Consider the following 15,585-nt stretch of genomic DNA (forward strand, 5'->3'; position numbering starts at 1 on the left):
GGCCTCTACAGAGGTCACAAGGTTTTTCTATTATTTGACCTACTGACCTAGTTTTTGACGGCACATGACCCAGTTTCGAACTTGACCTAGATATCATCAAGGTGAACGTTCTGACCAATTTTCATGAAGATCTTGTGAAATATGTGGCCTCTGAGAGGTCACAAGGTTTTTCTATTTTTAGACCTACTGACCTAGTTTTAGACAGCACATGACCCAGTTTCGAACTTGACCTAGATATCATCAAGGTGAACATTCTGACCAATTTTCATGAAGATCTTGTGAAATATATGGCCTCTAGAGAGGTCACAAGGTTTTTCTATTTTTAGACCTACTGACCTAGTTTTTGACGGCACGTGACCCAGTTTCGAACTTGACCTAGATATCATCTAGTTGAACATTCTGACCAACTTTCATAAAGTTCCCATGAAAAATGTGACCTCTAGAGTGGTCACAAGCAAAAGTTTACAGACGCACGGACGATGGACACCGCGTGATCACAAAAGCTCACCTTGACACTTTGTGACAGGTGAGCTAAAAATGCAAAACAGGCTTATGAAACCTGCACAGTGCTTATCAGCTTATGACAGTGGACAAGTGTGTGAAGTTTCAATCCATTCCCATTAGTGGGTACTGAGATACCAGCTAACATATAAGAATTTAACCAAAAACTGCTAAGTTGAAAAAGGGGCATAATTTTGTAAAATTGCAAAGTAGAGTTATTGCACCTTTGCACTGCAAGTCATATCATGACAGTGAACAAGTGTGTGAAGTTTCAATCCATTCCCATTAGTGGATACTCATTACTGAGATACCAGCTTACATACAAAAACTGCTAAGTCCAAAAAGGGGCATAATTTTGAAAAAAAAAAAGCAAAATAGAGTTATGGAACCTGTGCAGTGTAAGTCAGTTTATCGCAGTAAATGAGTGTGTGGAGTTTCAATCCATTCCCAAAAGTGGTTACTGAGATACCAGCTTACATACAAAACCTTAACCAAAAATTTCTAAGTCAAAAAAGGGGCATAATTTTGTGAAAAAGTAAAAATAGAGTTATGGAACCTGTGCAATATAGGTCAGTTTATTACAGTGAACAAGTGTGTGAAGTTTCAATCCATTCCCACAAGTGGTTACTGAGATACCAGCTTACATACAAAACCTTAACCAAATTGGGATGCCGACGCAGACGCGGATGCCGACGCACGGGCGAGTCCAATAGCTCTACTATTCTATGAATAGTCCAGCTAAAAATTGAAATATCTGAAACGTCTATAAAAATCAGTATTATTACTTTGTTGCTATAAGTGAAAAATTAGAAGTCAACTGGTGACTTTCCAGCTTTTCGTGGTGCAGGAAGATCCAAAGGTGCCACTCCAGGCATTATTTCATCATGAATGTGCACCTGGGTAGTACCACTGACCTTTATATGCCAGCTGGATGACTTCCTCACATGAAAGAATTCTACATCGCAAGTGAAGTTTATAACTAACAGCATAGGGGGCTGAGTATTGCAAGAATTTAGGGGGCTAAATATTCCAAGAGCATAGGGGGCTGAAGATTCCAAGAGCTTAGAGGGCTGAAGATTCCAAGAGCTTAGGGGGCTGAAGATTCCAAGAGCATAGGGGGCTGAAGATTCCAAGAGCTTAGGGGGCTGAAGATTCCAAGAGCTTAGGGGGCTGAAGATTCCAAGAGCATAGGGGGCTGAAGATTCCAAGAGCTTAGGGGGCTGAAGATTCCAAGTCAGCAACCTTAACCCTTACCATTATAGAAATTTAGCAGGATAAGGGTTAAACAAATTACAGTTTGTTTGAACAGGACTAATTCAGAAGCTGAACAATAAGGTAGCTAAAACTTTCATTTATTTATCTGTGATTTTATGATACGATCTTCTCTGTACAGTAAAAGTCCGATTTGAAAGGAATGTCAATTTCTTCATCATCTGTAAATGCCTCGTCCAACACAGCTTTAAACTTTTCTAACGCCTCCTGTCTCTGCTGAGGATCCAGCCTCGCTATCACACTGATTGATGTAAAGTGATTCAGCACAAAATTTTTGTCACCCTGAAACAAACCACATACGGCAAAATCATTAAAATATCTGAGGGGTGGGTGCTAATAATGCTTGATCTTACGGTTCAATAAATCAACAAAATTAACTCCTATAAACAAACAGATAAAATTCCCTTTGTAACAACTGTCAAACATTATTTAAAATTGTGAATTTCACAAATCTATGTCCAAGGGTATGGTACAGACTTTTTCCATTTTCATTTACTGAAGATATGATATATATTTAGATATATTTAGATTCACACCAACCTAAAAGACATACTGGCCTTGCCTAATGGCTCATCCAGGATGCTTTTTAAATAAGTACTCATCCAAATATATCATGGTATTGTACAGAGCAATGATAAATATTCTTTTTATTATTTACTTATTTTTCTGTTTTAAACGAAGTGGTGTCCTATTCCACATACATCCCAAGAGATCGAAACAAATTATTGATGATGAAAATGTATACATGCTTCAAGTATTTATTGATGTTGAATTTCATGTAAAACTGAAGGCTTTTGTCTCTTAGATAACATAGAAATTTATACTATAAAGTTGCTTTATATAAAAACAACAGCACCGCCTACAGGTGCCATCGCTCGTCTGCAAGTCCTGGTCAGTATGTAAGGAAAGTGTTTTAGTTCAGAATTTCTAAGTACAAAAAGGGCCATAATTCTGACAAAATGCAGGTTAGAGTTATGGTTTTTGGCCTACATAGTCATCTAATGATGTGTGCAAGGTGCAAGGTTTCAAAGCTGTAGCTCTTACAATTTTTGAGAAAAGTTGGACCTAAACAAAAATTCTAACCAAGAAATTTCAAATTAAAAATTTTCTAATAACAAAACGGGCCATAATTCTGACAAAATGCATATCAGAGTTATGGTTCTTGGCCTACACAGTAACCTAATGATGATAAACAGATGTATAAAGTTTCAAAGCTGTAGCTCTTATACTTTTTGAGAAAAGGTGGACCTAAACAAAAATTTTAACCAAGAAACTAAAATTTTCTAAGTACAAAAAGGGCCATAGTTTTGACAAAATGCAAATCAGAGCTATGGTTCTTGGCTTACTAAATCATCTAATGATGACAAACAAGTGTGCAAAGTTTCAAAGTTGTAGCTCTAATGGTTTTTGAGAAAAGGCGAACCTAAACAAAAATTTTAACCAACGCCGAAGATCAAGTGACGACAATCATTCGTAGAATTTTTTTCAAAAATCAGACGAGCTAAAAATATAGTACTAGTATTAAATAGGAGAATATATTGTATGGTCATGTGGTGCAATTGTGAATCAATGAAGGAGAAAAAAACATGATACAGAAAAATGTAATATACACATTACCTTCATACCAGTGATTCCTGCAAGATGCCTGTGTTCCACACATCTGAATGACGGACATCCATCAAACACATTTTTCCACTTCCCTGTGATTTTACGAGGAGTGTCATCATAATACAGCGTTAAAACATCTTCCAATTTTCTCAGCCATTCTATATTCCAGTCTTTATCATTCCAAACTAACACTGCAACAGAAAATATCATATTCAAAAGATAGTAGGATCCAAAGTTGAAGACCAGTCTCGAGACTCCAGCATCTGATTGGTTGTCTCTGAGCACAAATTTGAAATCGACCAATGGCAAGGTTGCATTCTTAGACTGGTCGCCAAACTCAATTTTACAACCCTGGAGCCAGGTTATCTCTTTTTCCTTTATCAAATAATTTTTTACTTTTCATTATTCCACTCAAAATCTTAACTTGCTTCGATGACATTTACTATACATTGTATTTTGAGATAATATGAATGGCAATATGGGTTATATTTTGCAAATTCACTTATTTGCAGCCTCTGCAGCCAAATGGTTGAGATAATCGACTTTGAATCACTTGCCTTTGAGAGCTGTGGGTTCAAAACCATGCTACAAATTTGGTTCCTTCATGTGAAGAAGCCATCAAATCTCGTTTTACCGAGGTCTGTTCCTGAAGCAATGCCTAGAGTGGTACATGAGGGGTGATTCTCACTAAAATCTGGGAACCTGTCATAGGATCTAAGGCTTAAAACCATTTTACAAAACGAGCAAACTATGTAGCCATTTAATAACAGAATCCACTGTTTGTTTCCTGCGAGGTAGGCTGGCGAGGGGTTGGAGTAAGATTCATATCAACACAATTTTAGGTAATATCATGACTTTTCTAACTTTTCATGGCACAGGAAGACCCCAGGTGCCCCTCCAGGCATCATTTCAGTTATGGGTGGGTACCTTGGCAGAACCACCATCCTACCTTAAGCCAACTGAATGGCTTCCTCACATGAAGAATTTTCTACACCTCTAGCCTGGTTTCAACCCACATCAGTGAAAATTTAGCACTCTGAAGAGATGAATACTGTAAAAGCACTTATTTTCGCTTGGTCAAAATTTAGCAAATTTGAAATTTTGAGTATGTTTGCGAAGTTTTATATTCGCGAGATTGTAAAAAAGTTAAACTGCTTGTTTCAGCTCTCTAATAAGTTGGGGTTGTGTAAATGTTACACATCGTAAAGTGTTACCTACAGACAGGTATGTTTTAAATGTCAAACGTATAGGTCGATTGCTGTTAATTGTATGGATGTTTAAAACCTTTTATTACCTGTGTTATCAATGCTTGTTTAATTAAAAACATTGCAAACACAATCATATCGTTCTAAATCAAACATTTATGCTGTTTGTTCTGTTCGTCTTAAAATGCATCCTATAAAATTACTATACCATTGTTATGACAGAAAATCTTCAATTTTTGTAAATATGACCATTTCCATTTGATATGCTTGGAAAGGTTTGTGTAATGAAGAAACTTACTTAATTTGAATAATACTAATAATGAATATTTACACGAGGATTAATGTTCAGGAGGAGAGGGACCTCGCAAATATAACGAAAATCAAACCATTACGAAAATTTCAGATTTTACAGTTCTGCACCAGAACTTACCGAGTCTTCCACCAGGGACCAGCACTCTTTGTATTTCCGCCAAACTTTCTTTCGTTGCAAACCAGTGAAAAGACTGAGCACAGATTACGTTCTGTAATTTAGAAAATTAAAATCTGGTCACCTATTGCCTGAGAATGTTCCCTTATGAAGACATAAACGTTAGAAAAAATATTTCTGAAATAAATGTACAAGTTAACAACTTAGAGGGTTAGCATGGATCTGTTTTACATTATACTGGAGTTTACAGCGCTTGGTCTTGGTTATAAATTTAAGATTGAAGACCAGTCTTAAAACTATATCTTCTGATTGGCTAACAGTAAGAACAACTTTGAAACTGACCAATAGCAAAGCTTAATTCTGAGACTGGTCTCCAAATTCAAGCGTTTGAACCAGTACTGGTTTCGAAGCAGTTTCCGTCGGCTAGTAGTATCCGTCAACGCGTAATTTTACGTTTCATGACATTCTTCACAATGAAGACGAGATTGTTTCCATAACGCTACCCTGCAATCCAGAGCTCTGTGAAATTTCAGCAACAAAGGGTAAAAACTTTCCAAGAAAACTCGAATTGTTCATTCCATAATTGTTTTGTTACCATTCCGCACATGGGGGATTTCACGTGCAACTAATGCGCATGCACAAAGAATAACTCCGTAATCCCCAATTAAGTTGAAAGTAATCCTCCTTTTGGCAGTCGAAACCTGATGATTTACCAAAAATACATAATAAAGATAAAAATGAGTCATTTTTGTGTATCGGCAATATTTTTTTCCACAATTAAGAAAGCAAAAACCAATATGAAATATAGATGATTAGGTTACCCCTGCCAGATTTTCTTATCCAAGGGGGGTAACTGGTCACATACTATGTGCTATACAAAGTGACGGTAGTATCCCTTACGTAGTATATGTGTATATAAGATATATAAATTGTCGCTATAATGTTAACTGGCCGATTAGCTCAATGGGTAGAACATCGGCTTCACAAGCATGAGATCGCGAGTTCAAGTCTCAGGTTTTGCTTTTTTTTTACCTCCTATTTTCAACAAGCCTAATTTAACACCTGAACTTTCAAACTTCTTAAAGTTGTATTAATTAATTTCACCAGAAAGATTAAAAAAAACACGGATGGTGCTTTTCTAGTCGTATTCACTGTAAAAATGTACATAAATATTAAAACAAAAATTGATGACGGAAACTGCTTCTGTAGTCAACCGATTCAGCTCTATTTATTCACCCCTTTTGGAGCCCCTCTGTGTGTTATCACATGCGCTAGACACTATTGATATTTATGTTTCGTAAAGCAGAAGAGCTAAGGTGTTCTCTTTGGGAGCATTTTACGGAACTGAAACGTTCAAGAAAAAAGATATTTTAAAAACCTCCATTTTATGACGGAAACTGCTTCGAAACCAGTAGACTGATAATGAAGGAAACATATATTCACTTAAAAGAAGTCCCATATAAGGATGCTGTATGCAGAGCAAATCAGGTTCCATTAAGCAATTTAGTCATTTACAATAGGTTGATTATATAGCAAGAGTTGTTAATGAAACATGTACGCCCCCAATGCTTGACCGTGGTAACCGAAACAGTGAAACTAATACCAAAGAACAATATCAATCAAGAATCAATTCAGTCTCAAAATGCATAAATTGCCTGTGTTTTGAATTAATATAATCAATTTTGACACACACCTGTCTTTTTGAATGCTGCAGCATATAAAGAAAATCTACAGCTAGACTAAAACATACCATCACAGATTGTTCAGGTAAAGGAATTTTCATTGCTGAGCCAACTAATGTTTCCACAGTTGGCGACTGTTGACGTAGAACTGATAAAAAACCTTCTGATGGCTCCGAGGCTATGTACCGCATCTTCTGAAAAATAAGAACCAGTCAAATCTTTGTAAATCTATGACAGGGACATTAACTTCTACGGTTTTTCTTAAAAATTTGGCAGAAGTTCTGAAACTACTGTCACTTATTGAAATTTTCCACACTGGACTGAAAAATACTGAAAATACTACGGTATGTCAAAATATACTTGTACGGCCAAAATCTGAAGATCAAAACATGCAGATTTATGTATAGCAAGTGACTCTGTATTAAATTCATCACATATTTAGTAGAATGACTTTTCATTTTTAATCAAACTCATGATAACTATCTCCAATGCAGAAATTGTGCAGATTTCTCACTACAAATCTAAAATACTAATAACCTATAAACTCACCGGTAGACCTTTCAAGGCCTCCAGTATCTTCCTGGTAAACTTCCCAGTTCCTGCTCCAAGCTCTAGAATATCATACTGTGTATCTGAAAAGGAAAAGAAAAACAGTCAAATATATAAAGGTATGCCACAAGAACACTTTCTCAAGGATATAAAATATCAAAACTCTTAAATTACCGTAATATTATTTGATATGTTTTACAAGTGTAAAATAAAATACAGCTAAATTCTTTCTACTGCACGTGAATCATTTCATTTTGAAGGGAAAGAATTTCATAGATTTGTCCAAAACAGCTATTTTTTTTTGGATTTCCCCCATCAAGATAAATCAAATGGGAATATTTCTTGTCCATTGGGATTTAATTTTGTGGATGGATGAAACCAAAAAATTAGTCCTCCATAATTTGTTGTTTTTGTTGGATTTAACATCACATTGACACAATTATAGGTCATACATGCCCCTCCAGGCATTATTTCATCATGGGTGGGCACCTGGGTAGAACCACTGACCTTCTGTAAGAAGCCTGCTTGATGGCTTCCTTGCATGAAGAATTCTACGCCCCTAGTGAGACAAAAACCCATATCAGTGAAGGGCAAGCGGTTTGAAGTATGCAACCTTAACCCCTAAGCCACAGTGTATCCCCTGTCCTCCACAAATATAAATAATATATTTTGTTGTATTCAATAACAAAATCAGCTCCAAGGAATATTCTCCTTACCTACATGTGGACATAAAAAAAAAACAACAGCTGAATGTTAACACTAAAATGAAGTGCTCTAAAAATTTCAAATCGTTTTGTAAAAAGCCTATAGGAGATACATGTGACAATATTCAATGAAAATTATCAAAATCAACATTCTTAGTGAAGTTTTACAGTATTGTACATATTCTTCTAGCATAAAGGAATGATTTTAAGTGCTTAATCTGTACCCTGCTAAATTTCTTAAATGGATTGTCTTTCATTCAATTTGGACAGTAACACTAACTGTTAAAAGGGGTGTTTACCAAAAAGATAATGACTGAATAGCAAACAGTGCTGACTAAGATCAGTCTGCATGGATCTTGGTCTGCACTGCTCGCAAAGGCCAAATCACTTGCCGCTAGCAGACTTAAGGTTAATCAGAATAGATTCTGAAAATCTGCTCTGAAAAGATGTTTTGGCTGATTACAGGAATGTTTCCCATCATAGTAAATCACCTAAGAATTCAAGCACACATCATCCTAGTCTGTGTTCAGACTCCTAAAGCTATACAAATTTTGTATCATTATGTCCCTTTTATTCTCAAAACATACGATAATCAGAGCCAAGACTGATGAAGTCAGAATATATAAAAGAATTATTTTTTCTAAAAAAAAAAAAAGATTATCTAGTCGGTAGCCAGACTAACATCATCCATTTAATTACTTTAGTAGAAGAAGGGAAGATGGTATATCTTTTCTATATAACATTTCAAAGACTTTACCTTATGCACACACATATTTGGTATAAAACTGTCTTGGGAGATAATTAGCTAATGATGTTAATAAGTATTCTACATTACCTTTATGGTCCCCTCCGTGAAGACTTTTAATGACATGAGCTGCCAGTTCATCAGAGTATGAGGGTCTATTGCGATCATAATGGTCACCCTGTAAAAATAAACATACAAAGATGTTTAACATATCACATATACACATACAATAAGTTAGATCTGGGATGCTGTATTCAGCTCAACAGAATTTTGCCAGGTCAATTCATACAACATCAAAGCGTTGAGCGTGATCCAGCCTAAAAAATCCACGATAGCAAAATAAAACACTCCATATCTAGTGGTCGGAACAGTATTCCAAGGCCCTGGGTTCGAGTCCCAGCCTGGCTGCACATTTTTTTCACCCTGTGACATTTGGCGCCCAACATGGGGCCGTGACGGCATAACACTGGTTAGTCTCCAATGCCTGTAATTGCTTATATATAAAGTACCTGCTGAAATTTGAGGATGAATTTCAAAATGGTGGAAAAATTTGTCACAGACTTTAATATTGAAACGGGGAGAACGTGTGTAGGCGGCCAGGTAGCTCAGTTTGTAGAGCATCGGAACAGTATTCCAAGGCCCTGGGTTCGAGTCCCAGCCTGGCTGCACATTTTTTTCACCCTGTGACATTTGGCGCCCAACATGGGGCCGTGACGGCATAACACTGGTTAGTCTCCAATGCCTGTAATTGCTTATATATAAAGTACCTGCTGAAATTTGAGGATGAATTTCAAAATGGTGGGGAAATTTGTCACAGACTTTAATATTGAAACGGGGAGAACGTGTGTAGGCGGCCAGGTAGCTCAGTTTGTAGAGCATCGGAACAGTATTCCGAGGCCCCAGGTTCGAGTCCCAGTCTGGCTGCACATTTTTAACACCCTTTGACAGATCAATGAACATTGAATAAAAATCTTCAAGGTTTATCAATGTTAAAATAGAACTGAGTGGGCCTTTAGGGTGTGCTGTTTAGAGCAGGGTTGGCTACTACCCGCCCAGGAAAACCCAGGTTTTCCCGGGTTGGGCAATACTCCTAAAAATGAATAAGTGGGCAATACTGGGCAATAAGAAGTTTTTCTATTTCTTTTTTAACAAAACAATTGAGTTTCTATGTTATAAAATGTGAGCTAATTCTTACATTAAGTTTTACTTACTTTGAAACCATTGGTGAAGTGATAGGTAGCTGACAGAACAGTTTCATAAACAAAATTATGGTTTTTTACACAACAAAATATTTTTTATGTAAAAGTTAAGTTAAGTAAACACCTTTTAACATTTTCTAGTCAGATCTCGCTAGGTCATAACTAGATTTTGCTTAACATATATGATAGTCTACCAGTCTAGTTCCTTATCATGAAGCATTCTGTAACTCACTAACTGAACACAAGTTTTGCAGTTTTTTCGATCCCAAGTCTGTTTCTGAGTTTTGTCGGAGTAATACCAAAATCTGAAAACACCCTTTCAATTGACTAACGTAGTATAACCTTTCAGTCTATGACCTTTCAGACTCTCAATTTTGGCACTAACCACAGTGCCACAGTCTTTACATTTTGCAATCTTTTTTTAATCATCTACAGTAACATTAGAACAATTCCACACAGGGTCCTTAGGTTTTATGGTTATATGACAGAAATGACAATGTGGTATAAACTGATTTTCATGAGTAAAATGACTAGATTTAAGTTGTTCACACTTCTAACTTTAATCCCCTAATCTTGCTCAATAATTGTTCAATCATCATCATAATAATGTCTATTCAATAGATTTTTACAGATATTATAGGACTAGGCATGCAGGTGTCACTGCTATCACTATATGGGCTGTTAGTCAGCTAATGTTCAAATATATATTGAAGTTTGAACTTAAAATTATATTGCCCGGTATTGACCACTATTGCCCAGTAAAACCCGGGTTTTCCCAGTATTACCCACTAGGCTGGGCAATATGCTTAAAACCCAGGTTTTTGCCAACGCTGGTTTAGAGAACTGTGTCAGGTCATAAATATCAATTAATGAAAGAAATCTGGCAACATACACAATACAGGATTAACAGTAACTACTTACTATATGGAACTTGTTTTCTGTCTGTTCTTATTTACTTGTGAAATACAAACCATATTTTTTACAGAATCTATACAGGTATTTAATAAAGGGGATATATATGAGAGTAACACAGTTCCTAAGCCTTTCTGTCTCATGTCAACTTAAACTATATGTCCAGCAATACTGCAAAACATTCATTAATATTCATATTTGAGCAGCACCATGAGAAAACCAACATAGTGCATTTGCGAACAGCATGGATCCTGACCAGACTGAATGGATGCGCAGGCTGGTCTGGATCCATGCTGGTCACAAATGCACTATGTTGGTTTTCTCATGGTGCAGCTCATTTTATTACCATAGACTGACACAGGAGATGATTTCAGAACTTACCATAAACCAGGTGTTATTAAGGTTGTTTTAAAGGTAATTTTCTACTCTTCTACTTTATTTTGTTCCTTTCCTGCAACTGACAGTCATGTTGTCATTTCCAGACTTCATTAGTTATTATGTGACTCAAAGTAGTCAACTGAAGCTGGCAAGTAGGCGAGATAGCCGTATTTATACTAACGGGAAAAACTGCTACACAACTATAAACAGGTACCTGTTAACAATGAGTAATAGTAAATGCAAATAATAAATACCAGTATTATGGAAAACAAAACGGCTACTGAGACTGAAAGCTTTCTGCCTCTGTGTTTATCCGAGTAACATACTTTCCTGAGCAACAAAATTTAACAGCTAAGAAGAAATCTCAGTAAGTTGTGTAGCGGTGTTTTGCCAATTTATTCCATTATTCAAAGGCAACAGATTTACAAATAATGCATCAGCATCAAATATTTTTGAAGTGATTTGCAAATTTTAATTTACAGATCAAACTGTCTCAGAAAGTGACAAGGTAAGACTGAAAAAGTCAGAAACATCCTTACCATGTAGCCTAGTTGTATGTTATCATTTTATCACTGGTGTGCAATATTCCTGATTTATTCTGTGATGTGTATGTCATAACTGAATGTAACTGTGATATTTGTGATACTTGAAACAAACACTTTAGTTTTTAGTCAGGGAATTACATGTAACTCTTGTATAGATTATCATTTATGCCATTAACAGTTGTCTTTCTTAGGCCAAATTCGCATTTAATGCATTGGAAATAAGTTGAAAAACTATATGGGTTATCCTGTGATATATATGTCTCTAAATTTATAAATATATATATAACAAGAGCACCGCCTTGCGGGTGCTGACGCTCATCTGATTTTTTTTGTGTAATAGAAATATTGTCCTACCCATGATTTTCTAAGTCTAAAAAGGGCCATCATTCTTGCAAAAAGCAGGTTAGAGTTATGTTTCTTGATGTTTAGTGTCCACTTATGATGGTGAAAAACTGTTGCAAGTTTTAAAGCAATAGCTTTGATAGTTTATGAGAAAAGTTGACTTAAACATAATACTCAACCAAGAAAATTATTTTCTAAGTCCAAAAAGGGCAATAATTATTGCAAAAAGCAGGATGGAGTTACGTTGCTTGCTGTACAGGGTCAGCTTATGATGGTCAACAAGTGTTGCAAGTTTCAAAGCAATAGCTTTGATAGTTTAAGAGAAAAAGTTGACCTAAACATAAAACTTAACCAAGAAATCTGATATTTTCTAAGTCCAAAAGGGGCAATAAATCTTGCAAAAAGCAGGATGGAGTTATGTTTCTTGCTGTACAGGGTCAACTTATGATGGTGAACAAGTGTTGCAAGTTTTAAAGCAATAGCTTTGATAGTTTAGGACAAAAGCTGACCTAAACATAAAACTTAACCAAGAAAACTGATTTTCTAAGTCCAAAAGGGGCAATAAATCTTGCAAAAAGCAAGATGGAGTTATGTTTCTTGATGTACAGGGTCTGCTTATGATGGTGAACAAGTATTCCAAGTTTCAAAGCAATAGCTTTGATAGTTTAGGAGAAAAGTTGACCTAAACATAAAACTTAACCAAGAAATCTGATATTTTCTAAGTACAAAAGGGGCCATAAATCTTGCAAAAAGCAAGATGGAGTTATGTTTCTTGCTATACAGGGTCAGCTTATGATGGTGAACAAGTATTCCAAGTTTCAAAGCAATAGCTTTGATAGTTTAGGAGAAAAGTTGACCTAAACATAAAACTTAACCAGGCAATGCCGACGCAGACGCCGACGCCGACGCCGACAACCGCTCAAGTGATGACAATAACTCATCATTTTTTTTCAAAAAATCAGATGAGCTAAAAAGGGTTAGTTTATTTTTATATTTTTTTCAAATCAATTAGAGATATAACATGTAGCTACTATCAAAGAGCTATAAAATAAATAGATTGGCAACTTGAAAGGCATATAGAGCAAATCTCGCCAACCTCCCGTGACAAAAAAACGAGATCTCGTTACCGGAAGTGGCGCTTTCTCCACGCGCCATTTTGTATGCGAAAGCAATTATTCATCGGTAAAATAATTATCACCGTATGACCACGCTTCTTTCGATGGCAAAAAAAACCCCTGTACTTCGTGTCTTAAGACCATTTCTCATTAAACTAATTTTGTTTTAGAAGCTAACATGTATTTTAAATGTAGTTTTAAAGGTACAAATTGTAACTGCATGCTCGCCGATGTTTGTTTTTAGTAAGATAACGCCGAATCACGCTCTGACACGAGCTCACGCGAGATTACAGCCAGTTGCCATTCTGTGTATTTTATACTTCTTTGCTACTATCTATCCTATCCTTTGGTTTGTCAGGATCATAATTTTATAGATTGAGCAACTACTTTTGTTTAGAAAATGTTCTTGAAAATGGTTGAGAAGATTAAAAACTATTTTTGATTCAATGTGATATTGGGATAAATATTCACGTTTTAAAAAGATCTATTTAGTGAAAATGACCCTTAAAGGGAGATAATTAAAAATGGCAAACTATATAAAGGGATAATTTTATAGACTGGGCAATTACTTTTGTTTAGAAAATGTTCTTGAAAATGGTTGAGAAGATTAAAAACTATTTTTGATTTAATGTGATATTAGGATAAACTGGTTCAAGAGCATATTGCATGGTTACTGTAAAGAATCAAATGAAAAAGAGATTGAAAAAGAAAATGGTATGTCGCCCATCACAGACTATTGGCCCCAACTTGAGAGCCACTGGCGAAAACTTTTCCTGATTGGCGAATTTGTTGGCGCAAACTGAAACTGACCCAGAGGAAACCCTGAGGATGGCTTATTTTAACCTTAAAGTTGTCTCCCTATAAAGGTTATTACATTGTCCCTTAACGTCCTATTACTTGGACAACCCTGATGTGACTCTTCCTATAATTTCCATGATATATTGTAGGAAACCAAATTATCATGTGCTACATACTTTATAATTCATTTGGCCCATGAATAAAATATCATTTCATATGGTTGCTTTATACCACAATTACTGGTATGTAACTGAACCAATCTGATTATTATTATTATATCCAAATGAGCTGTCTTTGACTTCAAAACTTATCAACACTTTTATCCAGTACTGAAATTTAAAGAGTTAAATCAGCAAGTAACAGCTTACATACATGAGCACTTGCAACGTATCTAGATACAAACCTGTTTAAACCCTTCTTGTGCAGTTTTATGAACACTTTCAACATCCATGCCTTTTGACTTCGACGAAAGTCCTCTTGTACAGCTTTTTATAGTGTGTAGACAATATACAAAGATCTGTCTTTTCAACGTCATTGGATAACTATAAAATGACGTGAATGACTAAGTTTTAAGTGTGTCAGAACACTTGAGGTCATACAAGATAAAAATATTTCAGTTAGGCCTTACCGACGTTTTGTTTGATAATTGCGCACTTTTTACCCGGTGTCTGTTTACATTTTAAATTGTGCTGATAACCACTATTGTTGTTTCAAATATATGTCATATGTCGCATGTCTGGCTCCATCATTTACACCAGATAAAATAAGTCTTCTAGTGTCATTTTTCGAGCTGTAAAATTGAAAACTTAGTCAGCTATTCAAAAAAAATTATTCGCCGGTAGTCTTTTTTTATGTACAAATGGCGCTATACTTACTAAGGGAAATAACTCAAGTAACTAGACGGGTCACAAGGTTACATTATACTAATTCAGTTCCTTCTTTATTTCATATAAACAGTATTAAAGTTAAGACCTCGTTTCAGTAGTTCAGAGCATTTCAATATAAAAACCATCTAATGCCAGTTAGTATAATATTAAATAGAGCTAATCTGTCTTGAAAACAACCTCCTCGGAAATTGCTCTTACCAAAAGCATAGTTGAGCAATTATGCATCTACATCTACATAGATCTACATCTACGGAGATACTCCAAACAATCTGATCATAACTGGGAGGTTAGGGCAGTTGTTAAAAGCATGTTGCTATGTTACATGAGACGTGATATTCATGTTGTTAAAAGAGTAAGAGCAGTAATATATACAGCTTGCATAGGCGTAGGAGCGAGTTTCAAGTTAACTTTGTGGGGGGCCAAACCATTTCGACCGGCGCCGGGGGAGTGGGGTGGGGGAGGTATCCCCGGTGCATTATTCACGACAAAGCCTCAAAGCCTTGAACAAGGGCCAAATGGGCCATAGGCCCCCTCAAGCCTCTATGTTTTAGCAATCATTGAGTTATTCTGATGAGACACATACGACTAGGCACTTAACTGTCTTAATCAGTCATATTATGTATTGTTCTAATTAAGTGTGCCATTTTTTTTTACATTCTTCTGTTGAAGCCCTGGACATACAATCGATGTTACGCTGCTTTGGTATGAGTAGCCAT

The 15,585-nt window shown here is 35.9% G+C and overlaps 1 protein-coding gene across 3 annotated transcripts; it reads right to left on the reverse strand.

Moving 5' to 3' along the window:
• Positions 1 to 1,837: 1,837 nt before the first annotated feature.
• On the reverse strand, positions 1,838 to 14,826 carry LOC123551574 (uncharacterized). 3 transcript variants are annotated; one of them, XM_053541052.1, is made up of 8 exons: positions 14,386 to 14,611; positions 11,186 to 11,396; positions 8,784 to 8,871; positions 7,245 to 7,327; positions 6,764 to 6,889; positions 5,017 to 5,107; positions 3,391 to 3,572; positions 1,838 to 2,055 (listed from the first exon to the last, which is right to left on the reverse strand). In XM_053541052.1, exons 2-8 carry the CDS (start codon positions 11,186 to 11,188, stop codon positions 1,870 to 1,872), a joined length of 759 nt encoding a protein of 252 aa, XP_053397027.1. In that variant the 5' UTR covers positions 11,189 to 11,396; positions 14,386 to 14,611; the 3' UTR covers positions 1,838 to 1,869. The 3 variants fall into 3 exon arrangements, with proteins under 3 accessions (XP_053397027.1, XP_045196542.2, XP_045196541.2); XM_045340607.2 differs by lacking the exon at positions 11,186 to 11,396 and having other exon boundaries at positions 6,764 to 6,886; positions 14,386 to 14,826; XM_045340606.2 differs by lacking the exon at positions 11,186 to 11,396 and having other exon boundaries at positions 14,386 to 14,824.
• Positions 14,827 to 15,585: the final 759 nt, after the last annotated feature.

The sequence above is a fragment of the Mercenaria mercenaria genome, chromosome 4 (genome assembly GCF_021730395.1).
Source record: "Mercenaria mercenaria strain notata chromosome 4, MADL_Memer_1, whole genome shotgun sequence".
Taxonomy (NCBI): Eukaryota; Metazoa; Mollusca; class Bivalvia; order Venerida; family Veneridae; genus Mercenaria; species Mercenaria mercenaria.

What these genes read in the sequence shown, in the direction of transcription:
- LOC123551574 (XM_045340606.2), bottom strand. Translation starts at nt 14,517, where the DNA reads ATGACGTTGAAAAGACAGATCTTTGTATATTGTCTACACACTATAAAA. An exon ending in TACCTGAACAATCTGTGATG is followed by an intron (nt 5,108 to 6,763) that starts GTATGTTTTAGT and finishes TCTAAATTACAG; the next exon opens with AACGTAATCTGTGCTCAGTC. An exon ending in CAGGAATCACTGGTATGAAG is followed by an intron (nt 2,056 to 3,390) that starts GTAATGTGTATA and finishes GGTTTGTTTCAG; the next exon opens with GGTGACAAAAATTTTGTGCT.